General features: G+C 38.9%; 1 protein-coding gene and 1 pseudogene across 3 annotated transcripts; both read right to left on the bottom strand.

The window, feature by feature from the left end:
* The window catches only part of LOC149206513 (callose synthase 10 pseudogene), a 34,224-nt pseudogene extending 16,555 nt beyond the window's left edge, over positions 1 to 17,669 (bottom strand).
* Positions 17,670 to 18,564: 895 nt separating this feature from the next.
* LOC149206512 (transcription factor GTE8-like) lies at positions 18,565 to 20,677 on the bottom strand. 3 transcript variants are annotated; one of them, XM_089393734.1, is made up of 5 exons: positions 20,448 to 20,677; positions 19,687 to 20,163; positions 19,394 to 19,567; positions 19,175 to 19,305; positions 18,565 to 19,028 (listed from the first exon to the last, which is right to left on the bottom strand). In XM_089393734.1, the coding sequence occupies exons 2-5, from the start codon at positions 19,754 to 19,756 to the stop codon at positions 18,732 to 18,734; spliced, it is 672 nt and encodes a 223-aa protein (XP_089249860.1). In that variant the 5' UTR covers positions 19,757 to 20,163; positions 20,448 to 20,677; the 3' UTR covers positions 18,565 to 18,731. The 3 variants fall into 3 exon arrangements, with proteins under 3 accessions (XP_089249860.1, XP_089249859.1, XP_089249861.1); XM_089393733.1 differs by lacking the exon at positions 20,448 to 20,677 and having other exon boundaries at positions 19,687 to 20,373; XM_089393735.1 differs by lacking the exon at positions 20,448 to 20,677 and having other exon boundaries at positions 19,394 to 19,518; positions 19,687 to 20,369.
* Positions 20,678 to 26,462: the final 5,785 nt, after the last annotated feature.

Below are 26,462 nucleotides of genomic sequence, written 5' to 3'. Positions count from 1 at the left end.
GAAATGTCCAACGAATGAAGTTACGTGAGGAGTGGAGGAGTTTGGGAGATAACAGAGCGGAGAAGTGGTCAAGGATGTGGTTATATGCATGATCAAGACGAAGAAGAAGGTAATAGAACGATGAAAAGCAGTGTAAATGAAACAAATGGCTTATGACTGTCACCAAGATGAAAATTCATTAACCTAAGCTACCTGAACTCAATGAACAGCAAGATAAAGCGTGTAGAGGAATGTGCATGAAGCGGTGATGAAGGTGTATGGTGCAAGAGTGAAGTGCATGGAAAGATCTATCATAAACGAGACTATGTTGCAGCATGTATAAAGTGAAGAACTGCGTATTTTTGTGGTTGGTATAGGCTGCACTCCAATCTCTAAACAGAGATGGCAGTGGTGACTTTCTCAACCTTTTTTGCTGGAGCTCCAATGTATTATCAACCTGCTAATCTAACTAAACAATCGAAAGCATTTCAACCATAAGCTAAACTCATTCAATCTCATAAAACCTAACTCAGCAAACCTGTAATTTCGAATTGCATGGTAAAGCAATGAACTAAGGTGCTGGAACGAAATGCAAACACATTACAACACTGAGGAGATCTATTGCTCTTAGGTTGGGCCCTAACCTGAGAGCTATAGCTCCTTGAGAAAACTCAGAACTAGATCAAAATCTGCCTTCTTTATTCATAATCTGATGTCATGCCAAATTGGCTTACAAAAAGGAACAAAGACCGAGCTGTGCTAAAAAATTACAATAGTAATGCGAAAGTTTCAACAACCTATCAAAGGCTACGGCCTCCATACTTATGCAAAAACGATCATCCAACAGGTGTCATTGATTTTAGGAGCTCGGCTGTCCAACTGAAGTTTAAACTGCTGATCTTGTAGGACAGTCATAATTGTTGTTCCTGTAGAACAGTTATAACTGTTGTTCCTGTAGAACAGCTGGATGCTTCTAAGCTCGGTGGGGAGATGGATTGGAGCTCGGAGCTAAGGTGGGAATCACGAGGAGGGTCCCAAGACTGTGGACATCCTCTCCTAAAAACCAGCAGTGCCACCTCATTGTCTCCTTGTCTCCTTTTTCGTTGTCTTTTTCTCCCTTTTAATGCCAAAAACCTGAAATCATAATGCATTAGTCACGTAGATAAAATGTCTACCCTTCTTCCTACAAACAACACGAATAAACTAAGAAATGCATGCATAAGCAATAAAATGTGAATGGTTTGAGCAAAGCAAGTAGGCCAAATGAGCCCAAATTATACCAAAAATTGGGGCTCATCATCACCCCCCAGCTAAACTATTTGCTCATCCTTGAGCAACTTTGCCCTGGCTCCTCGTCTTTGGCCGAGAACTAGAGCCTGGAGCACGTTTTTCCTCCCCTGATTTTGGTGGTTCTGCCTTTTCTGCCGAGGGTGGCTCTTCTTCCTTTCCCGTTTTTGGCGGCCCTGCCTTTGTTGCCCCTGGTGGTGACGAGGGTGATGCATCCTTCCCCTTTCCTATTTCCTTGAGCCGGGCTTCGGAAGGCGACTGGCCTATTTTTCGTGTCCAGGAAGTTATTTTTGGGCTCCCCTTTTCGGGGGTGGCTGATGTTTTAGAGGGGGTTCTTGCACTGGGTGAAGTAGGGACGTCCCCTGAAGTGGTTTGGCTGCTGGGTGGAGGTTGTGGCTTGCCTGTGGTCATCCTCTTGCTTCTCCTGGCTTCAGATGGTAGAGGGGTCTCCCTCTCCCTTTTCTCCTTCGGTTTTGGAGGTGTGCTGAGGGCAGCCAGCGCCGCTGCTACCTCCTTTTCGAGAATACCAGCTTTCTCTTTCTTGCGTTTTGCTCTCTCAGAGCTCCTTGTAGAGGGCCCCTCCTTTTCAGATTTCGGGCTTCCTGTGGAAGACCCTGCTTTGCCCACTTCCGGGCCTCCTGTAGAAGATTCTTTCTTTGTCTTCAGACTCTCTGTAGGAGGTTGTTTCTCAATGACTTTCGGGCCTCTTGTAGAAGCCCCTTTTTCCAATTTCGGGCTTCCTGTAGAAGCCCTTGGTTGCACTTTCGGGCTTCCTGTAGAAGCCTTTGTCTCCGTTTTTGGGCTTCCTGTAGAAGCCTGTTCTCCAACGATTTTCGGGCTTCCTGTAGAAGCCTTGGTCTTTGCTTTTGGGCTTCCTGTAGAAGCCTGCTTCTCACTGATCCTCGGGCTTCCTGTAGAAGCCTTTGTTTTTGTTTTTGGGCTTCCTGTAGAAGCCTGTTTTTGCTTTCCTGTAGACACAGGTGTCTCCACTTCTGCTTGCTTGCCTGCTTGAGTTTTGATTTTTGCTTTGGGTGCAGGTGCTGTTGAGGTACTTGGGCTGACGTGGGCCACCTCTGCTTTGTCCATTCTGCTCTTCATCCTCTTTTCCCTTGTTGACAGGATAGGTGTGCCACCTTTTTCTTGGTCCTTCTTTTCCTCATGCTTCTTTCTTTGTTCTTCGGCCACTGCTTCGTGTTCCTCACTGCTAGAGGAACCCGTTTCTTCGATCAACATTTTAATATCCCCATCTTTGGTCAAATTGCGGAAGGATTCCCATGAGAGGGGGACCTTATATGAGTGCAGTGCATCTTCCACAAGCAGCTTTATTAACCCATGGTGGGCTATACGATCAGGTATGCCCTCTCTTAGCTTTGTAGCACACTCCGTTAGGGATTGCAGGAGATAATCAGGGATGCTCAGTTTTTGCTCTACAGGAAGGTCAATTCGGTACCTCAACTCAGTGAGTAGCCGAAAGTGATATGCATACACGATGCTGAACCGGCCTTCACAAGTAATATATTTCATGATTTGCAAACTGACTTCATTCCAAGGTGGTGATAAACTCGTTCTTCTCACCCCGTTTTATCCTCCGAGAATTCTTCCTCAGGTGGAAAGAATTCCTTCTTTGCCTGCTGACTCAGCTTTCTCTCTTCTTTATCCCACGGCAGACCCATGGGAAGTTCTGTGATCCGACTGATATGTTCTGGGGTGAGTTTGAGGCTTAGACCTCTGAAGTTTACTGTAGCCAGTGTCTGGGATTTAGGCTTCAAAGCCTGCAAGAATTCCTCGGCTACTTCATCATCGTAGCCCTGTAGCTTATCACAAAAAGGCATCCATTGTGCTCTGGTAAAGAGCTCTACCACTGCTGGGTTTCTCCTTAAGTTAATTGAATCAGTGGGCTCTCGTCTTATAAACCCACCCGGCATGATGAACACGGGGGTTTTGACTAAAGGTGACAAATTCAAAGGAGATTCGATCTATTTTGGGCAAAGCATGGATACAATTCACAAAACACAGTCTAATTATACTGCTATCCTGTAGAAGCGATAGTATAGGCACAGCAATCCGATATTTTTATGACCAGACTGTGAATAATGATCTTGCCACCTTTGAAATCCAATTGCAGAAGGAGTTTCAGGGTTACCTTTTTTTCTGCCACCTTTTCTTACGTGAGGAATTCACCTTCCTGTAGAACTGCGTTCCTGTAGACACTGCTTCCTGTAGGACTGTGTTCCTGTAGAAACTGTTCCTGTAGGAGCAGTGTGCAAACTTCGGGGAGGACTGTAGTTGGCCAGCGGTCGAGATGTGCTTCACCGGCATTCTGGTAGCCGAAAGCTCGGCGTATCAACGTGCAGAGGAAATCAGAAGAGCCACTCGAGTTTTGAAGTGGAGGTTGATGAATACATGCGCATAATCTAGCCGATTAGATTTTGAATCGACGCAGCTCGTGGCGCGGGGGGTGAGCTGTCCCCGCCGGACCGTTGGGCGACGTCACCCATCATTCGCCTGCATATTCACTCGCTACCGCATTCATTCCCACAGATCTTCCGCCGCCCTTTTCGGTTAAACTCGTTTCTCGGTTGATGGGACTATCCTCACGTGTGTGCTGCGTATTTTCTTTGTCGTGGCTGTCACCCAAGCATCCGACTATACCATAACTAGCCGACGTGGCCAGTCAACTGGCCATACGGCCACTCAACCATTCATTTCTACGCCATGCAAACAAATCAAAGTAATACTCATGCGATTTGGTGGAAGGAAGGGTTGAGACACTTACCTGCGCGCGGCTGCACACGATTTTTCGGTTTTTGGACGACGGGGAGCGGATCTACCTGCTGCATGCGGCTTACACAGTCCCGGAGGCTCATGGTTACAGGATGCTGGCGATGGAGTGGATGCTCTGGTTGCCTGCGCCCGTGTGTTTCTTGCAGAGGGCGGTGCTGTGAATGGTATCCACTCATGCAGGTTTGACTGTTACAGGATTCCCGCGGGGTGCCTTGTAACAGTCTCGCCTCCTTGGGTGCATGCTGCACGACGATGGATAGAATCTTCTGATCACGCTCCCGGAGCTTCTGATGCTCGACATGGATGTGGTATGAGCTCTCGGTGCTTGTTTTTCTTTGACAAATGGCTTTACCACGAGAACTCATTGATCTGGTTTACTGGTGCAGGGATCTTGGTTGCATGGCGACGAGGATGGTGGAGCAAGGTAACAACAATGTTCAGGGGTGCCAACAGTGGCATGCATGCATCCAACCCATTCCTCAGCCACTAGATCTCCGTTTGAAACAAATTTTTGGCCGTCCCAAACTTCTACAGGAAGTTTCCTGTAGACACAGAGCTTCCTGTAGAAAGTTCGGCCTTCCTGTAGAAAGTCTGCACTTTCCTGTAGAAAATCCGCGCCTTCCTGTAGAAAGACTGCGCCTTCCTGTAGAAAGACAACAGCTTCCTGTAGAAGACACAGTTTTGAGGAAAGAAGCATAATGACATGAAAAAAATGATGGAAAAGGGGTGAGGAATGGAAACATGGATGTGGGTAGGCCTCATGGACATATTCCAAGCCTTCAGGTCCTCCTCGGAGATCAATTTGGCTTTTTTGTAAGCTTCTTGTAGAAGATACGAAACTTCCTGTAGAAGGCACAAAAACTTCTTTGTCTTTGTTTTGAGTGATCCACCTGACCTACAATGTCCTTCTTGCAACCTGCAATTAGCCAATGGAAATTAGTTTTATTTGTTCTTTTTCTTTTTTCTCTTTTTTTTGAAAAACAACTAGGGCGCCTCATGGAGGTTTTCACCCTAATTGCCTGCCTTGGGCGCCTCCAAGGGAGGTTTTCACCCAAAGATCTTATTCTCTTTTCTCTTTTTTTTTTCAACCCATTGACCGCCTCATGGAGGTTTTCAATCAATGAGCCAATCTAAGGCGCCTCCGAGGAGGTTTTCACCTCAGATTTCTATTTTCCTCTTTTTTTCATTTTTTTCTTTTTCTTTTTTTTTCTCTTTTTTCTTTTTTTTTTCTTTTTTCCTACCCTACCCTACTTGAAAGACAAAATCATTTTCAAGTATAAGAATACTTCCAATGGAGCCATGTGCACATCGAGATTAGAGAAAAAATGATGTGCAGGCTCGAAATGCATGCTTGGACAACTATCCAACTTTCAGAGACAAAATGATCTGACTTTGAGAGTACAAAACATAGCTGAGGAGGAGAGTGCTGCTGCAACTTAGTGACCTTCTGAAACCATATCTCAATATAGCTTTGATATCCTTGGTCATCTTGCTGATTTGGATCATTCTTCATGTCACCTTCTATTGTGACCTTCTGATCTTCCTCTTTTTGCTGATCTTTCTCTTGAACACATGGAGGATTTGATGGTAACCATGAGGGAACTCTCTCGATCTCTGATTCTAATCTCTTCTCTTCATCAAGTGAAACCCATGGTTCTTTGATCTCCTCTTTTGAATCTTCTTTTGCCTTTGGTCCTTCAATAGAATCTTTGTTTTGCAACACTCTTCCTGAGCTTTGGTGAACATCATTGAGCTCAAGAGGAGTCATTTGCACATGTTGTGCCTCAGATTTGCAATTTGGTTGAGCTGCTCCATTGCATGGTTTTGGAAATGGTGCTACAGGTAGTTGAGTGGAGGTATGAAATTGAGATGGAGATGGATGGCATTGTGGTAGGGTAGGCATTTGGGGTTGCCTTGGTGGAGGAGGAGGCGATGGTTGTGGATGAGCAGGTGGTGGAGGAAAATGAGCGGGATGAGAGTTGTACTGGGGTCTCCACTCCTGATAAGGTGCATTCCACTGAGGCTGTGGCTGAGCATAAGAGTGAAATGAATGAGCAACTGGTTGGGCATAATATGGATCTGTGAAGGAACAAGGAGAATATGACCAAGAAGGAGGTGTAGACCAGGAAGGATGAGCAGGGGGACCCCAAGAAGGCATGAAAGTGGCTTGATAGGGGTCATAATAGGTCTCGGGTGTCCCTTGCAGTTCTTGTTGGTAAGATCTAGGTCCATATGGCCTCCTTCGGTTCATATAACAGAGTGATTCAGTGGTTCCCTTGGCTCTTTGATATGTAGCTTTGATTCTGGGCAAGGAAGGGCACTGATCTGTAGGATGGTATTCTTCACAGATGAAACACACTTCTAGAGGGTGCATTGGACATTCGTTCCTAGGATGCTTTCTAGTGCACCTAGGACAAAAAATGGCCAAAGCCCTCTTGGCTTCTTCTTGCTTCTTTTGGATCCGCAAGGTATCCAGTTGCATGGCAAGAAACTACCTCATATCACTCTTGAAATCTTCGATCTGATTTGCAAATTCATCTTTGGACAAGGGACTGCTCCCAACATCTCTGCTTGTAGCCATTTGCTTCAGAGGAATGTTTCTTCTTCTTCTCCCCTAGAGGTTCTTCAGATATGTCTTGATGTCCACCCAGGGGTTCTTTCATCACAGCCATCGAAGAAGAACGTTGGCTGTGTGAAGCAGTGGGGGTGTTGTGCAATCATTTTTCTAACTTATCTCTACTCCTACAAAGCATGAAATGAAATCTTTTTGGTTGATTTTTTTGTTTTTTTCTACTTCTACCTGCAAAACTAAAATAGATTGAACTGCAACTAACTATCTTGCTAAAATGAAAATGCGGAATTGAAATGAAAGCAGGAAATGACTAATCTATTTTGCTCAAATGAAATTGCAGGAATGAAATGCTAGGCTACGCTTGCGAAATTGAAATGCTAATCTACGCTTGCAGAAATGAAATTGCGGAATTGAAATGCTCATCTACGCTTGCAAAATTGAAATTGCGGAATTGAAAGGCTAATCTATGAAAGCAAGAAATGCTAATCTATGAAAGCAAGAAATGCTAATCTACTTTTGCATAAATGAAATTGCATAATGGAAATGAAATAAACTACTTAGAAGAAAGTTGTAGTAGAAGATAGAAGAATAGCAACAATCACCAATACTCTGCCGCTTCCCCGGCAACGACGCCAAAAAGATGGTGAGCTCCAGTATTGTAGCAATAATGCTACAACTCCTGGGGCTTCCTGTCTCTTAATTTTATCAACCCGGTAGTTCGTACAAACTTGGAAGCGACGGTGCTGTATGCACAAGTACTAGCTCTTGTCGCAACTGTCACTTGGTCAGCTGGCACAAGTCCGCTAGGGCTCAAGCCAACTTCTATAGGCTCACAGAAGAAGCTTTATCAATGATGGACGAAAGCTAGCTCAAAGAAGACTAATCTAGTTGGCAAGAATGAACTGAAAGCAAATCAAAACATGGAAACCCTAGGAAACCCTAATTTAACTAGTCTAACCTCTATGATGCAAAGAATGTGAAGGAAACTTCTACCAATGATGCCATTACTTCTAATAAGTGAAAATGCATGAATCTAATCTACTTGCATCTTAAAAGACATGTTTTTGTATTTTTTCTTTAAGTGGATGGAGTGATTGTGATTTTGTGCTTATTAGGGTTTGGTTGTGCAGATGTGATGCCGAAGGAAGGAAAGCTTGGGAAAGGTTGGGGAGGCTAGGAGAGGTCCCCAGAGATCCTTAGCATTAGTCCACAGAGGTTCCTCACGTTCAGAGGCTCAGCAACCGAGTGAGTGGCCTCCTACAGGATGTCTGCAGGGGATTCTACAGGAACCGCAGGGGTTTCTACAGGAAGTCTACAAATTGCTACAGGATGACCTACCGTGGGTGTTTGAAGTGATGGAGGAGTGATGGAATGGTAGGGGGAGATGTGTAAGGTAGGAATAAGGCTGGTGATGGCTCAGGAGTGGAGAAGTAGGATGGAGAAAGAGTGTATGAAGTGGGTTGATGGATGGAAGGTTATAACAACGAAATGTCCAACGAATGAAGTTACTTGAGGAGTGGAGGAGTTTGGGAGATAACAGAGCGGAGCAGTGGTCAAGGATGTGGTTGTATGCATGATCAAGACGAAGAAGAAGGTAATAGAACGATGAAAAGCAGTGTAAATGAAACAAATGGCTTATGACTGTCACCAAGATGAAAATTCATTAACCTAAGCTACCTGAACTCAATGAACAACAAGATAAAGCGTGTAGAGGAATGTGCATGAAGCGGTGATGAAGGTGTATGGTGCAAGAGTGAAGTGCATGGAAAGATCTATCATAAACGAGACTATGTTGCAGCATGTATAAAGTGAAGAACTGCGTATTTTTGTGGTTGGTATAGGCTGCACTCCAATCTCCAAACAGAGATGGCAGTGGTGACTTTCTCAACCTTTTTTTGCTGGAGCTCCAATGTATTATCAACCTGCTAATCTAACTAAACAATCGAAAGCATTTCAACCATAAGCTAAACTCATTCAATCTCATAAAACCTAACTCAGCAAACCTGTAATTTCGAATTGCATGGTAAATCAATGAACTAAGGTGCTGGAACGAAATGCAAACACATTACAACACTGAGGAGATCTATTGCTCTTAGGTTGGGCCCTAACCTGAGAGCTATAGCTCCTTGAGAAAACTCAGAACTAGATCAAAATCTGCCTTCTTTATTCATAATCTGATGTCATGCCAAATTGGCTTACAAAAAGGAACAAAGACCGAGCTGTGCTCAAAAATTACAATAGTAATGCGAAAGTTTCAACAACCTATCAAAGGCTACGGCCTCCATACTTATGCAAAAACGATCATCCAACAGGTGTCCTTGATTTTAGGAGCTCGGCTGTCCAACTGAAGTTTAAACTGCTGATCCTGTAGGACAGTCATAATTGCTGTTCCTGTAGAACAGTTATAACTGTTGTTCCTGTAGAACAGCTGGATGCTTCTAAGCTCAGTGGGGAGATGGATTGGAGCTCGGAGCTAAGGTGGGAATCACGAGGAGGGTCCCAAGACTGTGGACATCGTCTCCTAAAAACCAGCAGTGCCACCTCATTGTCTCCTTGTCTCCTTTTTCGTTGTCTTTTTCTCCCTTTTAATGCCAAAAACCTGAAATCATAATGCATTAGTCACGTAGATAAAATGTCTACCCTTCTTCCTACAAACAACACGAATAAACTAAGAAATGCATGCATAAGCAATAAAAAGTGAATGGTTTGAGCAAAGCAAGTAGGCCAAATGAGCCCAAATTATACCAAAAATTGGGGCTCATCAGTATTACAGAGGTCCGATTAATAATAGAACGCAGAGCGCTATTCAACACAATTCATCCTCCTTGAAATTGATCAGAGGTTTCACATCTGCAACTTCAATCTAGGCAAGGCAGATTAACAGATAAACGCTGGAATACAAAAGCGTAATTATTCATTGCTTCTTGAATAAGCCATTCATTCGGATTCAACTGATCTCAATCAATATATAGAACCAGTGGACTCAAGGAGCATTCCAAATTAATACCAATTCCACATCTTTCTCATGCAATCAATAATATATATGTACATCTGAAACATTGGTTACATAAAAACAAAAGAGACTACTTACAAACTTGTTCTTCCTGGCCAGGTATGTAAATCTATGGCCCTTTTACAAACTGCCCGAAGGCTCCCAAGGAGAACCCTTGCTCAATCCTCACGCTCACCTTCTCCCCATGCTTTTGAGGCTTGATAATTTATACAAATTAATTAAATCAATTTAGACTCAAATCTCCTTAAATAACTCAACATCCCTAAAATCTAGATCTATCCCTAAAGTTTTGCAACTAAATCTAATTTAAATAGATTTTAGGTGTGGACTCAACTAAGTCCCGTACATAGCATTTCCACTTCCTAGAATTTCTATCTAACTCTATTTTCTCTCATATTAAAAGAATATTTACAAAATCCTCACTTTCTCCTATTTTATTAAAAATAACAAATTAATTAACAAAATATAAAAAATTGTCACACCCCCTATAATCACATATTTACAAATGAAAAAATGGTCTTGATGCTCCTGCATCAGACTCCCCATGTAAGAAAATTCATGACCACCTGGTCATAAGTCTGGATATCTCCTCCTGGATCCCAAATTTTATTTTGTAATCTTCCCATGTTTGTCGATTGCTTTACTATTGTTGCTATCTGCTGTTGTCTTCCAGGTTTCCATATTTTGTGCTGTAATGCTCCACTTGCTCTGCTCTTGCAATCTTTCACTGTCATTCCCTTGTTGTCGCTCCTTTTCTTTCTTTCAGCTGTCTTTCTCTGGGATGTCTTTATCATCAACCTTCTTATCAACTCAATTTCTCTGTCCAGTATGTCCTCTGTCTGCTGATTGTTTCCATCTCTTGATTGCTGAACTCTCATTCTTGCTTGTTCTTCACTTGTTTTGATTGCTTCATTTTCATCCTTACTGCTGTTTTGCACCTTTTCTGCTGCTGCTACTATAAATGTCGCCTCACATGTTGCTCTAGCTGTCAATATGAATGTTGCGGCCTCCCAATCTTCCTTTCCCTCTGCAACATTCCTTTGCTCATCACCTGCAACTTCTTCCAAACCTGCAATCATACACAAATCATTAGTTTTAAAATCACAAGACCTTACGGTCTTGTTTGATGCTTCAGTCATCAAATCTTCGGGCTGCTTTGAATCATTCATATGATTCAACTCCTCTAGCTCTTCATCACTTTCAAAAAGTAATGGTCCACTCTCTAGGTAACATAACAAAACTTCAACATCTTCTTCAGCATCTTCATTTTGTTGTAGCTCAACTCTTTCGAGCTTATCTACCCTCTGTCTGGCATCTATAACCTGTTCAAGTTCCCTTATTTCCTTTATCAACTGCAAATTTACCTGATGATTCCACTTCTCTTGTAGTCTCTGCCACCTCAGCTTCTTTCTTATGACATAACCATGCTTCTGGTCTTTCTCATTTCTTTGCAACATCTCCATTAACACCTCAAGCTGAACTTCTATCTCAGCCTTCTCCCTTTCATATTCCTCTTTGCTTAACTGTCTCTGTATGCCAACTGCTTTGGCATCCTTCTCCTTTTGTCCTCTGCTGTGGTTGATTTCAGAACCTCTGTTATGACTGTCACTAGTCATCTTCCTTTCCATCTCTATGAATCCCTCACTCACTTTACTATGAGTTGCACTAAGCCTCTTCAGTAGCAAGTCCTGTCCTGCCGCCACTTACCTCACCAAGCTCTGCTCACTCAGTCTTTTGGCAAGCAATTGGTTCTATCTCTGGAACCTCCTTTGAGCACTTCTCTTTGCTCTTCCTGGCTTCAACTCATCTGCATGTTCACAACTATCTTCCTTATCCAATCTCTATTGGATTTCCTCAAGGTTCTGCCACCTCTATGTTTTCACCTAGAAACTTTCACTAGCTTCCTTTATCTGTTAGCAATTCTAATCACATTTCCTTTTGGGAGTTGCAATAATATTTAAATGCAAAGACTACAATACTCTATTCTTAAAAAACATATCATCTTATCGCCAAGATCTTGTCCTTCCATTCGCCTGCACTTCATTTACCTTCATAATCTCACCACTTCCAGCAAATTTTTATGCTTCCTCTACAAAATTTTACTGTCAATCAGATTTTAAAATCTGATTCTCTCTTCCAATCTTCTGGCAACTTCAGCTATCAGCAACAATTCCCTCTTTGCTAAGTTTCTTCTTTGCTGCAACCATCAATTCTCATTCCATTTCTTGTCAGTAAAATTCAAATCAAAATTAACCAAACACAATACCTGCATGATCTTTCATTCCTTCAGCTGTATTCTGGTTGCTTGACTTTCAATTAGAATCTGATCTTCTTTACCTGCATTCTGTTTACTTGCAATTGTATATGCTGCATATCAGATTTAAAATCTGATCATTCATCACACATTCAGAAATATATTCCAGTTCAACAAACCTTCTGACTTCAAACAAACATTCCTCATTTCAACAGAGCCAAGCTCTGATACCAAAAATTGATGAAGCCCAGGCCGCTTCCACCAGGATCCTCCATGTATGCATATAAAAGCTGGTTTCAAGATGTTATAATCTCATGATTTACAACCATGCGTGTTTAACTCATAACGCTCTTCATCAAACTCTTAAAAGAAAACATATTGAAAATGGACTTACGCACAATTTAGGAATGGCTATGCGCATTCAATATATCTATACATGTATTCACTACGCACATCCACACCAAATCCTCCCCTTTCTTTCCTACCGGTGCTGGTTATAGGATGGCTATTGTTATTCTAAACAAAATCTCTTGGAAATTTATAGCTCTGATACCAAAAATTGATGAAGCCCAGGCCGCTTCCACCAGGATCCTCCATGTATGCATATAAAATCTGGTTTCAAGATGTTATAATATCATGATTTACAACCATGCGTGTTTAACTCATAGCGCTCTTCATCAAACTCTTAAAAGAAAACATATTGAAAATGGACTTACGCACAATTTAGGAATGGCTATGCGCATTCAATATATCTATACATGTATTCACTACGCACATCCACACCAAATCCTCCCCTTTCTTTCCTATCGGTGCTGGTTATAGGCTGGCTATTGTTATTCTAAACAAAATCTCTTGGAAATTTATATCGCCTTTATTTTAAACAAAAGATGGAGCACTGGACTACAGGTATCGGCTTACCATAGAATAGGCGCATATACACTTCTGTTCCTCCATACAGTCTCGGTAATTATAAGGCCGCTTCCACTTTCCGGACCTCGGCCCCTGTTACAGAACTCTCCTTTTTGCCCGAACTCATAGTAATAACAGGATGTAAAATACCAGCGTATCAACAGAATTATATTTTATACCAATCGACCTTCCGGCGCAAGTAAATAAACGACAGGCATAGAAATAGCAATTCTTCAATTGGTTATTAACCATACGCCCTCAATATGCATACAGCATACACATACGCTTACCTCCAGCATACATATCTCTGTCCCTATGCGGCTTTCAGTCAATGGATATATAATTGTAATTGCCAGGCAACCAACGGCCCTATACAATTAAATGCAACCTTCAAATGAGGCGCCAGTCACGCTGTTTGGGTAGCTCAAATCAAGCATCGATGGCTCCCTCATAAGCATCGATGGCTCTCTTGATGATAGAACGGCAGCGCTCTTAATTCGCACAACAACTGTAATAATAATCGAGCGACAATTACTCTCATCCGCAATCTAAATTTACTTTGGTAGGGGCGCAGCGCTGCAAGAGCTAATATACGCCTCTGCTATCAATTAAAATCTAACCGCAAGTATCATTATATATATAGTAAATGCGCGTGCGTATTACAGAGGTCCGATTAATAATAGAACGCAGAGCGCTATTCAACACAATTCATCCTCCTTGAAATTGATCAGAGGTTTCACATCTGCAACTTCAATCTAGGCAAGGCAGATTAACAGATAAACGTTGGAATACAAAAGCGTAATTATTCATTGCTTCTTGAATAAGCCATTCATTCGGATTCAACTGATCTCAATCAATATATAGAACCAGTGGACTCAAGGAGCATTCCAAATTAATACCAATTCCACGTCTTTCTCATGCAATCAATAATATATATGTACATCTGAAACATTGGTTACATAAAAACAAAAGAGACTACTTACAAACTTGTTCTTCCTGGCCAGGTATGTAAATCTATGGCCCTTTTACAAACTGCCCGAAGGCTCCCAAGGAGAACCCTTGCTCACTCCTCACGCTCACCTTCTCCCCATGCTTTTGAGGCTTGATAATTTATACAAATTAATTAAATCAATTTAGACTCAAATCTCCTTAAATAACTCAACATCCCTAAAATCTAGATCTATCCCTAAAGTTTTGCAACTAAATCTAATTTAAATAGATTTTAGGTGTGGACTCAACTAAGTCCCGTACATAGCATTTCCACTTCCTAGAATTTCTATCTAACTCTATTTTCTCTCATATTAAAAGAATATTTACAAAATCCTCACTTTCTCCTATTTTATTAAAAATAACAAATTAATTAACAAAATATAAAATTTTGTCACACCCCCTATAATCACATATTTACAAATGAAAAAATGGTCTTGATGCTCCTGCATCACATTTATGAAAAATGAAATATGTGAGACATTTATGAAATTCAGGTTATTGGTAATAATAAAATAGGGTTGTTAAATAAGTGAGGCTTTATAATTGTAAGGGATTAGGGATATAATAATTAAAGGATATTATTGGGTTAGGGGTCATACATGTTAAGGATTCAGGAAATTTAGGGTGTAGAGGATTAGACATTTTGGCGATTGATGGTTAAGAGATATAGAGGTCGTAGATTTAATTGAATAAGGTTGATATACTAACAACAATTAGGATTAGGGGTAAGGGACTATAGGTGTGAGGGGTTAGCGAGTAAGGGTTACATTGAACAAAGAATAATAGAGATCATGAGTGATAAAATTATAAGTTATGGGTGAGAAAGATGTACTAGTTATAATGTTGATAGTAGTCCAAGTTTTAGGATTAAGGGTTAGGTAGGTTAGGCTTCATGGGAATTAGGTTTTATGGTTTAGGTGTTAGGAGTGAAAGATGTTAAGTTTTAAAATTGTTATGGTTATAAAGGTTACCACTTAAGGTTTACAATTTTTATGATTCTGTGAACATGGGTTGTGGGTTATGGGTATTATAGTTAGGGCTTAAACAGAGTGGGTTATGGCTATCATAGTTAGGGCTTAAATATTAGAGCTTAGAGTTTATTGATGATAGGAATAGGGAATTTTTTAAGGATTCATATATTATGCTTATGCATAGTATTATAGATGATTATTTTGGTTTTAAAAATTATAGATATAGAATGTAGGGGAATATTTAATTAAAAAATATGTAATTTACTATTAAAATTGGTAATTGTTTGGTGAATGTTATCAATTTAATCATTTATGTGTAAAAAGAAGCAATTTTTAACTAAATGAATGAATGTTTTTTTTCATTTTTTTAGAAAATGTCCAAAAAAATGGCTAATTGGTGAAATTTCCTCCTAAAAATTTTGTTGGATATGAATTTAGGTTGATTGGTGCAAGAGATTATATAGGTTATAAGATTAGGTTTATAGAATTTATGTATTATATTAGGAGTTACTAATTAGTGGTTATAACCTTTAGTGCTTGTAAAGGTTAGAATTTTCAAGGGGTATGGTTAATAGGGAATAAGGGTGTACAGATTAGGTGTTACAATCGTCACAGGTCAATGCTTTGAGTTCTAGAAATTTGAGTTATATTGATCAACTTTTATATGCTTTTGGTTTACCTTTCATAGTGATTAGATGTTATGGGGATTATATATATGTCAAGGGTTATATGGGTTCACAATTACGGGATAAGCATACAAGTTAAATGGCTATGACTAGTAGGTGTTATGAACTAATGTTAATTGTGTTAATGGTTATAGGTTATATTGTTATTATTACACAATATAGGTTATTGATGATGTGTTTTTTTAGCTCATGTCGTAGCATTTCATGTCTTGGGTTTGTAGTGTATGGTATTGGCAGCCATGTTTAATTATCTTCTATACGGATTTACCAACCTTAAAGATGATTTATATGATTGAATAGTTCAATTATGACCTTTTCCTTGTGCTACTTCCTGAGATTCACCAATAGCAGCAATGGAAACCTTTCCCAAAAAAAACTAGTAAACATCTCACAATCCTGTTATAAGCCAAGGATCTTATCTTATAGGTGGGCACGCCAATAGAAAGAGAAGAATTTAGTATGTCTTGATAAGTGCAAATCAGGGCAATGAAATCATCGTGCGCAGTATAATTTGAAAAACGCCGCACTGATTAATAGAGACAACGAACAGATACGATCGCAGACCGATTCCTAACAACTTTTTGGAGCTTTCCCCAAAATACAATTGATAACTACCCAATTTAACAGATCGCCATTATCGTATTTAAAATTTAAATATCGTGACAGACTGACATATAATCAAACATACAGAAATGTAGATGCAAGTGGAAGAGAAATCGAATGAGAGCCGCCCACAAAGAAAGGAGCCGCCCTCCTGCTGGAAACATACAAAATAAAATATGTGCAGTAGACAGGTCACGTCGAAAACACGAGAGCGATTTTTTCTTTTAACACGTGGCGATTAGCAGGAGAATACCGTAGTGGGGAAAAAGCAAAGACGCGGTAGAGTAGTTCCTTTCTGGTCGGTTCTGAGTTACCGGGAAGTTAACTTGAGTGCGTGACGTGGCAAATATTTTGCCAGCGTGGCATCTTTATTCTACGCTTCCATCGGGGAATACGGCAGGATAGACACGATAGCTGGTTACGGACCTCTTAATTGCACTAAGGTTGGATTATGCTGTTCTGATGTGGAAACCTCCACGGGTTCAAAAGTATGGAAACTCTAAATATTGACAATCAATATGTATTCATTTTAATTTTAGTATTGGGAGTGATAAATTTTCTTTGAGATTTAGTACCAAGATGCATCAAATTTTTTGAGATGTAGATTTTAATGCTTAGCGGATATGAAATTAAGATGAATTTAGATTGAGTTAATTTTCTGTATAAATTTCGAACTACAAATTTCGGATTAAACAGATTAAATTTATCTTAAATATCTAACAAAAATCAATAAAATTAATAAAATAATTTTATTTTTTTTAATATACGGTTATTTTTATTTTATTTTATTGACCTAGTTAACATATCTATCATATTAGATTGGAGAGTGCCTCATTTAAAAAAGAAATGATTTCGCTGCTTCTAATTTTCATTGTTCAATAACATATCTACCATACTAGCAATTGCCCCAAAAGGTGCAAAGAGAGGCCGATAAGTTTTTTAAATTGGAAAAATAGTAAGAGAAACACATTTGTAGATATATATGCCATATGTCATATGTATTGGCAAATTTAAATTCTATATAGATATTGTAAAAGATGATATTTTAGTTTTATGGATTAGCTCAAACTAAAAACACTAAAAACATTAATGTAATATATTTCTAATAAAACACTGAAAATAGAAAATAATTGTGATTGGAAACCACTATTTAAATTCAATTAAAATAATGATTAGATTAATTTGATATATTTCTAATAAAACACTAAAAATAGAAAATAAGTGTGATTCAAAACCACTATTTAAATTCAATCAAAATAATGATTAGATTATATAATTGAAGATGTATATGTTGAATGTGTTTACCGAAGTGGAGACGAGAATACACATGAACTGTGGTTTATGCCTCAACATGTTAACACAAGGCATGGTGACGTGGAATATGCATATAAAATTAGGAATGGAGATACTTTGTATTAATCTCCTGGGTGAGATTTGTTACTATGATCATTTCAATAGCTTTAACGTGAAATTGAGTACCCTTTTTAGATGCAGATGGAGCCATAGCATCACTTCCTGTATTTGTTTTAACCTGAAATTGAGTAGCCTTTTTAGATGCAAATGGAGCCATATTTGTTTTAACGTGAAATTGAGTAGCCTTTTTAGATGCAGATGGAGCCATAGTATCAGTTCCTGTATTTGTATTTGTTTCACCCTCTGTACCACCACTTTTTAGCCCTGATAAATTTCTAAGGTCATTTCTCAGAGTACTTTGACGGTTGCCATTTTGTTTGCCCTATCGACATCTCATTAAGTTTGGCTCTCTCCCCTGAATCTACCAACTTGTCATCATAGGTAGCCATCCCAAAACTATAAATACCATTTTATAACCACTTCTTTAGTTCTCACTGAAATCGCAGTAACATAGAGCATGCCTTCTCCCCATAATTCGCTCCCAAATAGTTTAAACAGTGATCTTAAACTTACAAAGGCCTAAAAGCCATGTCAACCCTCTCGGTATGTATCCTCAAAGAATACAAAGGCTTCAAGAAATTCTTCATTGAAACCATACCTCTCTGTATTGCTTGATAGACCCATACATTCCAGAAAATACTATTCAACTTATTATATTTTTAATGCCACTTATTTCATTAAAACATATATTCCTTTGCGCATTCTTTCCTACCTGATCATTCAGTTTCTCTTTAAAACACGCGAATGCAATGTAAAATGCCAGGTGAAAGTTTTACGCATTTAGTCGTGTCTAAGGAATTGGACTATATATGATTTTTGCGTTTTAGCTTAAATATCTTTAATGTGGGTTTCAAGGTGTATATATTCTGAACATGAGCACTAAAAACAGGTACAAATGCAACATTGATGGGCAAATATCAGACAAATATATGAATTCACCCATAGAATGTGAAATTTTTCTTTTTCACTATCCCATCTAAACAAAATTTCGATGTTACCATGAGCGGCTTCAGCTAAATGACCTTCTCATGCCCAGGAAATCTAAGGCAAGAGTGGAATGCCCATTTCTCTTACATCCCCAATCGAGCAGAAAAGGTAACCTGTTAATAAAACAGAGTTTAGGCCTCACACCCGAACATATCACACTCTCTGTACCCACCGCCAACTCTTTCACAATATTTTTGAGCCTCAGAACAAGGGACTTCAGGTCCAAATCACTTCACCCTCTCACAAAAGAATAAAGCAATAAAATAATATACAGCCTGCTATGCTAATCTATTTCGCCTTCCTCTGCATCACCATTTCCAGCAGCTATTCCACCAGCATTTCCAGTAGCTATTCCACCAGCAGTAGCCTCTTCCTCCTCTTCATTTTCATTTCTCATGAACAAACCGAATTGCTCCAAACAATTCCTGCCCTGCAACGCAAGGGGTGCCAGTCCATCTTGAGAATGAACAGAACATGTCTCATCCACTGAACTGGGAACGTGATCAGGTTGAGAAGATCTCAGCATCTCCAGATCCTTGAGCAGTTGAGTGTTTTCATCGAGCTCAACAGTTTTCTCCATCTGCCGTGTGTTTATAATGCAAGGTTAATAAACTCATCAATACTGACTTCTCTTGTTTATTGGGCTCTTGCTACCTGAAGCTTGCAAGGCAAAAATTGTGATAACAAGAAGAGAGAATACTAAATAAAACAGAAAGGACTCAAAACATGCTGTAATTCCAAGCGTGCAGCTTCACGCTCAATCTCCAACTTCCGTTTAGCTTCAGCCGCAGCTTCTGCTTCAGCTTGCTTACGAGCAAATTCTGCTGCTTTTGCCTCTTCTTGAAGCCTTGCTTGCTCTGATAAACATTAATCAATGTAAAAATCAACACCAGGCCAGGTAAAAATCAATCAAAGCTTATAAATTCAAAGCTTCTAAATTTCAACCTTCTCTTTGACGCCTTTCTAATTCCTCCCGTTCACGCCGCAGCTTCTCTGGATCTCCCCTGTCATCCACGGAGCATTGAAACGGATTGTCCTGGAACTCCGACGTAAAAGACTCCGGCATAAAACTGGTGTGCACAGATGTCAAGTGGGGAGAGTAGAAAGGCGACTTAAAATCTGTGCACAGATGTCAATAGGAAACCATGCCAGATGTCAATAGGAGAATGAAAATGTAAAACTGTGCACATATTCAAATTCATAATGTAAAACTGCCAGACAGAGTTCAGACAGAGTACCTCTATCACCGTTTGTAGCCAAAACCTCAAAAGCTCTGTTGTCAATAGTCAGAACACTGACATCAAACATGCCACCGCCAAGATCAAAAACAACAATATTTTCCTCTCCACCCTTCTTGTCCAAGCCATAAGCTATTGCTAAGGAAAAATATTTACAAAGCTAATAGTAAAACTGTACTTGCAGAGTGATAGTTCTACGTGATACAGAATGAAAGTTCTACATCATAAAAATTATGAAAGGCAAACCAAACTGCAAAAGGCCTGAGACCCAGTACTCTGAAAACCAACCAGATCGATACAACCTGAGACCAAGTACTCTCAATACCAACCAGATCGATACAACCTTTTGTATGAGCTGAATATCCATGTATAAGCAATGAAACAATAAAGCAAGAACTGTCCAACAAGGCTGCAATTTTTCTTATAAAAATATCTCCCACTGCAACGAGTTCATAACAGAAATTTAATGGCACTCCCCTGCACACACAATTTACATATTAACACTCCATTGCATGCATGCCTGCTTCTAAATGGTGTCCAGTCCACACTCTTTGCTTAAATGCCAATATCTATTAAGAAAAAACTACTGCACTATTACCAATATGTTGTGTTAACAACATATGACCAGGCAATTGGGTATTTAGATATAGCTGTTGGTTCCGGTGAAAAATACATCCCCACCAATAACGCACAAGAAAATGCAAAAGACAGCTAAAATAAATATTTGAATGAAGGTTAGCAAGAAGATGAGAATGAGATACCATTCTTTTAAAACAGTTTTATTATCAAGGCCCACATCTCCATAGTTGTCAATTACACTGTTTGATGATTGATCCATCCAAAAAACAACATCCAGACCCCAGAAGATGAGCATGGCTTTGAATACAAGATGGATTTTAATAACAGTGATAATGATATACTTTGTTTGCTTGAATACCAAGAAGCTCCTAGAAGAAATCTGCTACACTATATCATTTATTGGATTTTAATTGATACAGGCATTTAGATCTTTAGAACTGGCTGTTGCTAGCATTTTTGCTTCTACCAACAATGTTCCAACACACAGGAAGATGCAACTGAAATAAGTAGTTGTTGCCACATAGTGCTCACACCTCAGACACTCCTGAGGCAGGACAACTGCAGAGCTATTCTGTTGCCAAAGTTTGTTAATTAAATTCTTAATTCCGAAAACTATGGAGTATAGCATGAAATCAGGACGCTGCAGAAAATGGACAATTGTTTGCTCTTGTAAAGCTTTTACTTGATAGTGAACTAAAAAATGTGGCACCAATTTGTCCCAGTGAAACCTGCATACCAACTATATTTAACCTCTCTTTCCTACAAAGTGAAAGAATTACCTGAACTGCACTGGTGTACCCATTTTCAAAGTCTCTCCTAGCGTTCCCCCCATTACATCAAAAAAAATGTTGGGACAAATGGGATCGAACTCTGGAGAGTTTTTCCTGTACATCCTCTAGCTCTCTGTCTACACTAGCTATTCCAACTAAAACATCTTGATGTTTCTCCTCGATTCACCCAATAGAGATCGATATCATCTAAAGCTGTTTTCCGACCATCATAGATACAATCAAAGAAAACAGGAACACAGAAGAATATGGATGTTGCATCACCATTATTGCCCGATGTTGGTGGAATACTAGTACCACCCAAGCCACCAGATGTAGGTATGCTTGTATTAAGAAGTGATGAACTGCTACTGCTGCAAGTAATTTGGAAAAATCAGAATGCTACAAAACTATAAGCTGAGATATAACATAAAATATATCAAAAATCCAGTAAATCTTGATTCTCAATTCTGTATGAAAACTTGAAAAAGTACTTATTGTAGAACAGAAAAATGAACAAAAGATAGAAGGAGGAATGCGGTTCCTTAGTATATACCTTTGTGGAAATGTGCATGTCCCAGTACCTGTCATCACAAAATCCGTAAAGGAAGATTTGCATGAGTGCAATGCATTCTCCAGTCTCACACAATTTCAAGCCTCAATTTGTATATCATGTTAACCCATGAAGGGAAGATTTTCGAAAATGTATAATGTCAAGCATATTAATCACAGTCAAATATCTTGAATCTAGCAGAACCAAAACGGTGCACAAAAAACAAAAACCTCTTTTATATTCATATAAACTGGAACAGTAAAATTTGCAGAAGACAGAGTGGGTATAAAGGAAACTTAGTATGCATACCCTTAGCTTCTCATAACAAAATCAATAAAGAAAAAAATAATATGCAATATATCCAGGCATAAATGAAAGTTATGTTGTATGCAGAAGAGCAGATTGCCTACAAATATAACTCTCTCTTAATACATCACACAGTTCCATCATTAAACCAAAAGGAAATATCCTGAACAATACAAGTTATCCATAACGAGTGTTTACATTTGAAGGTTGCATGCAGTTTTAAGACAGACAACAGGCAGGAAATGGGTCTATAATCATGTCACTTACTTATCATGGTGGAACCTACAATGGGAAAATGTATATCAGCGGAGGATGTCTTTGCATTCAGATGAGCTCAACCAGGCATGGAAGTGGGTAGATGAATCATAAGCATGCAACTCAACTATCATCTAACACAATGTAAAGATGAGACTCAGCGGAAGGTATCCAAGAAGTTGACGCAGTGAAACAAAACAAGCAGACAACAAACTATGTAAAAGTGGATAAAACGTTTATCGTCACCACAGGACCATAGGAATCCATATAAACTGAGAAATTCAATGAAAAGAAAAACAGGGGGCAAAAAACAAACTTCGCATAAGGGCATATAGCTTACTTGGATCTTGAGTAGTCACAATTGCATTGCCAGCAAAGTCACAAGTACCAGGGGCCATGCCATTCTTCTTGTAGTAGCTGTCAAAAGCATAGCAAGCATGAAAAAAAATAGTATCTGGATTATAGCACGTGCCACTTTGTTGAATTGCTGTACAGTCTGCACCTCCAAGCCCGCAAGCATAGTCCAGAGCAACCTGCAAGCTTGAATCAAGGGTACCAGGCTTTGCTACACACCAACTTTGGCTTGAGCTGGTTTTCGGTGTTGTTGTGGTAGGTGTTGAGGGAGGGGTGTAAGGGGTAACTGTTGGGGTGGTAGGGGTAGTAGGGGTTGTTGGTGTGATTGTTGTTGGAGGAGGAGTTATTCCTATTGGTGTTGTGGGTGTGGTCGTGATCGGAGTTGGAGGAGTTGTTGTAATAGGTGTAGTTGGAAAAGTATCAAGCTGAGATCCCAACTCACTTGTCTTGTTCCTGGTAGAGTTAGCTTTATTGTCCAAAAGCTCCCTAGAGTTTGAGCGGAACAGTTCTTCCCCTTCTCTGCTCAACTCCTTCAGCATAGAAACGTCCAAAGAACTCATTTTCACTATTATTGTCCATATCCGAGCCCTATTCATGCTTTGGGAAAGAACTTGATCCCTGAGATTTTTGGTCATTAAAAAGGTCTTCATTGTTTCGGAAAGCAGACCTTGATCATTAATAACTATGGGAATATCAGGATAGTGAAGAAATGCCATAGCATTTCTGGCAGCAACGACTACAGAGTTAATGAGATCTTCTTCACTATGTGCAAAATCTCTGTTAAAGTCAGTGTTCAGTATCAGAAAAGAACCTGTCTTTGAGACAAACGCCAGCAGAGGGTGAAGAACCCACCTCAAATCCATCTCTGTTAAAGTCAGTGTTCAGTATCAGAAAAGAACCTGTCTTTGAGACAAACACCAGCAGAGGGTGAAGAACCCACCTCAAATCCTTGGTGGAAGAGGATGGAGGCACACATGATGCATCTTGAATCAAAGTGGATGAAAGTGTGGTTGTGACCTTGATACGCTTATCTAGATTTGCATCCACAAGAGCATAATAAATGGCTTTCATAGTAGATACCAATGTCGATACTGCTTCTTCTGATATCCCTTGATGGTTAACAATGATACTGGTTATGAGGGTATCAGGCATGAAACCCATGACGTTTTTCTTCAGCCATAATGCTGCTCGTGACTTCGATTTTCCAATGTCCTTCGTTTGCTCATACTTCATAGTCACAGCCACCTCAATCCCTGTCCCAGATAAAGCTTCCAAAACAATGGGATTGGCAACCAAGAGCCTAACATGGAGTAGATCATGTTTCATCAGCAGTTCTACAAGCTTCTTAGGAGATGGCAGGGTACTGTCCTTTGAATCATATGACACTCCAATTGATGTTCCTGACAACACATAAATAATATTATAGATCAAACCATAAGCTCAAAAGGAACACAGAACTGTCAAACGTTTCTAAACAATGCCTATCATCAGCTCCTACATGCTCGCTAACTGTAACACAGTTCTGGAAGATTGTGCATCGGATACCAAGACCACATTTTCCCATAGGACTGCAATTTGATTTATGAACTATTGGGCCAAAGGGTCACAGACTCAGAGCCATTCAAATTCTAGTCTCACAACGTGCCCTTCTCTATCACAGTGGACGCCATTGAAGGCACTTGGAGAATCGCTGCTAACTTTAAACTGCCTTCTCAGTAATTTGTAACGTTTTGTTCAGGGATTACAGGAATTTGTAACAAATTTGGGGATATTTCTGCGGGTTTCATGTAGTGGGCGAAGATTCGAGACCGCCATCCCGGCAATAGAACTCGCGCCGCTGCAATTATTCTCAGTTGAGACCACCACAAGTAATTGAAGGAGACGCTGAATGCCCGCTGGAAAATAGTAAAAAGAACCCTAATACGAAAACTGTTTGTCGCTGAATGTTGATGACACGTGTCAACCGTGGAGAGAAAAGGACGACGAAAGTCTCTTTCAAAGGAAAGGCCTATCGGCCTAATTAAGCTGGAGAGTGCCTCATTTAAGAAAAAAATGATTTGACTGCTCTAATTTTCATTATTCAATAACGTCAATTAAATTGATTACATTTACTCTAAAGTTAATTTGGATGTGTTTGAAATTTTAATCCATTTTTTAAAATTGATATATTACTTTGATTAAAATCTTACTCTACTAAAAGTTTTACTTGTTTCATATCAAATTGTGGTAGTTTTACTGCAAGTTTAATTAATAAAATTAATAAAATGAATATGATATTGTTTAAATAAGTTACATTTTAGATTTTTTGGTTTCGATTCTGCCAATTTTAGCTAAACCTTAATTTTTGATATTTAAATATATATATTCAACACACTAACCAAAAATCCTAAAACATTAAGATTGTGAAAAATTTACAACTTAAATTTATAATTTCAAATAAAAATATAGACAAACAACCCTGCACAATACATAAAAAACATCACAACAAAACTCATATATGCGAATCTTCTTAATCATTAAACAACCCAAATCATCATAAACAATAAACCGAGAAACATTACAACAAAACTCATATACGCGAATCTTCTTATATCATTAAACAACCCGAATCATTGAAACTTAATACTCGATTGTAGATCGCAAAACCTTCTAAAATCTAGAACTAGAATACATAGGCGATGATTTATTTGAATGAGAAATTACATATTTTTTAACGGGCTTAAATATAAAAATGCTATATAATAATTTATTGAGAAAAAATTGCATATTTTATTTTTTTAAATATTTTTATATGTGAATCTTCTTATATAATTAAACAACCCAAATCATAGAAACTTGAATACTCTTTGTAGATCGCAAAACCCAAATCATAGAAACTTGAATACTCTTTGTAGATCGCAAAACCCTCTAAAACCTAGAACTAGAACACATAGCCTATGATTTATTTGAATGAGAAATTACATATCTTTTAATTTTGTAATATATTGATATATTTTTCTACGGGCTTAAATATAATCATGCGATATGATAATTTATTGAAAAGATTTGCATATTTTAATTTTTTATATTTTTTACTTTATTGGGAAGTGTATTTTATGGAGATCCGTAAATTTTTCAATGTTCAAAGTAGAAATGACCTTTTTTTTTTTAAATAAAAAAGAAATATCCATTAAATAAAAAATAATATTATCAGTAATAAAAACAAAAATAAATGAAATATTTATTAATTTTAGTGTAATAAAAAGTATAATATTTTTTTACTTTTAAAAAATATTTTAATGTAAAGGATAACTAATATTTGATTATTATGACAAATGTAAGGTTAATTTAATTGGTTATGGCAGTGAAAATCAAGTGTTATGTGTGAAGAGGTTTGAAGTTCAAACCCCTTACTTGTGGAAGGCACATACATAGACTCTTTAATTGGTCATGGTAGTGAAAATTAAGTGTTATGTGTGAGGAGGTTTGAGGTTCAAACCCCCTTATGATTTTGACAAAATCTGGTATGGATTTTTTTGTAAATCCATATTTTTTTTTTTCAATAGAAAAAGCATAATATTTTTATATCAGAAATATAAAAGAGTCCAAATATACAATAAAGGAAATGTTCCAATGATCTGTGACAACAGAGAAGCCATGAGCTGGTGAAAAGAGGCCAGAAGGCCAGATCCAAAGAAGAAGAAAAATATATCAGGTATCCATCCACAAGGACCGATGCATAGACCAGATTCGGAACAAAAATTCGCCTGAAGGCAAGGAGAAACCATCCAGAGAATAACCTGTACAGAAAACAAAACTACATTCTGAAGTAGACCTGTTCAAAAAACGGAAAGCCCATAGCATATTGATCGAATCAGCTAGCATCTTTAATCACAGAAGCAAAACATAGAGAAACTTGCAAGAAAAAACTAGAAATTGGGAGGGTAAAAGTCCTGGATGGAGTAACATTTCCCATCAGAGGT

The sequence above is a fragment of the Pinus tabuliformis genome, chromosome 1_2 (assembly GCF_031772625.1).
Source record: "Pinus tabuliformis cultivar Carrire ecotype Pingquan chromosome 1_2, CPIR1, whole genome shotgun sequence".
NCBI lineage: Eukaryota > Viridiplantae > Streptophyta > Pinopsida > Pinales > Pinaceae > Pinus > Pinus tabuliformis.
This window is presented reverse-complemented; position numbering and strand designations above follow the sequence as displayed.

Bases quoted from the DNA above. Each gene is read 5' to 3' on its own strand.
- LOC149206512 (XM_089393734.1), bottom strand. From the start codon at position 19,756: ATGTTTGATGTCAGTGTTCTGACTATTGACAACAGAGCTTTTGAGGTT. The intron at 19,568-19,686 runs GTACTCTGTCTG...ATCTGTGCACAG, and splicing joins GGCTACAAACGGTGATAGAG to ATTTTAAGTCGCCTTTCTAC. The intron at 19,029-19,174 runs GTTTTGAGTCCT...AACACACGGCAG, and splicing joins CACGCTTGGAATTACAGCAT to ATGGAGAAAACTGTTGAGCT.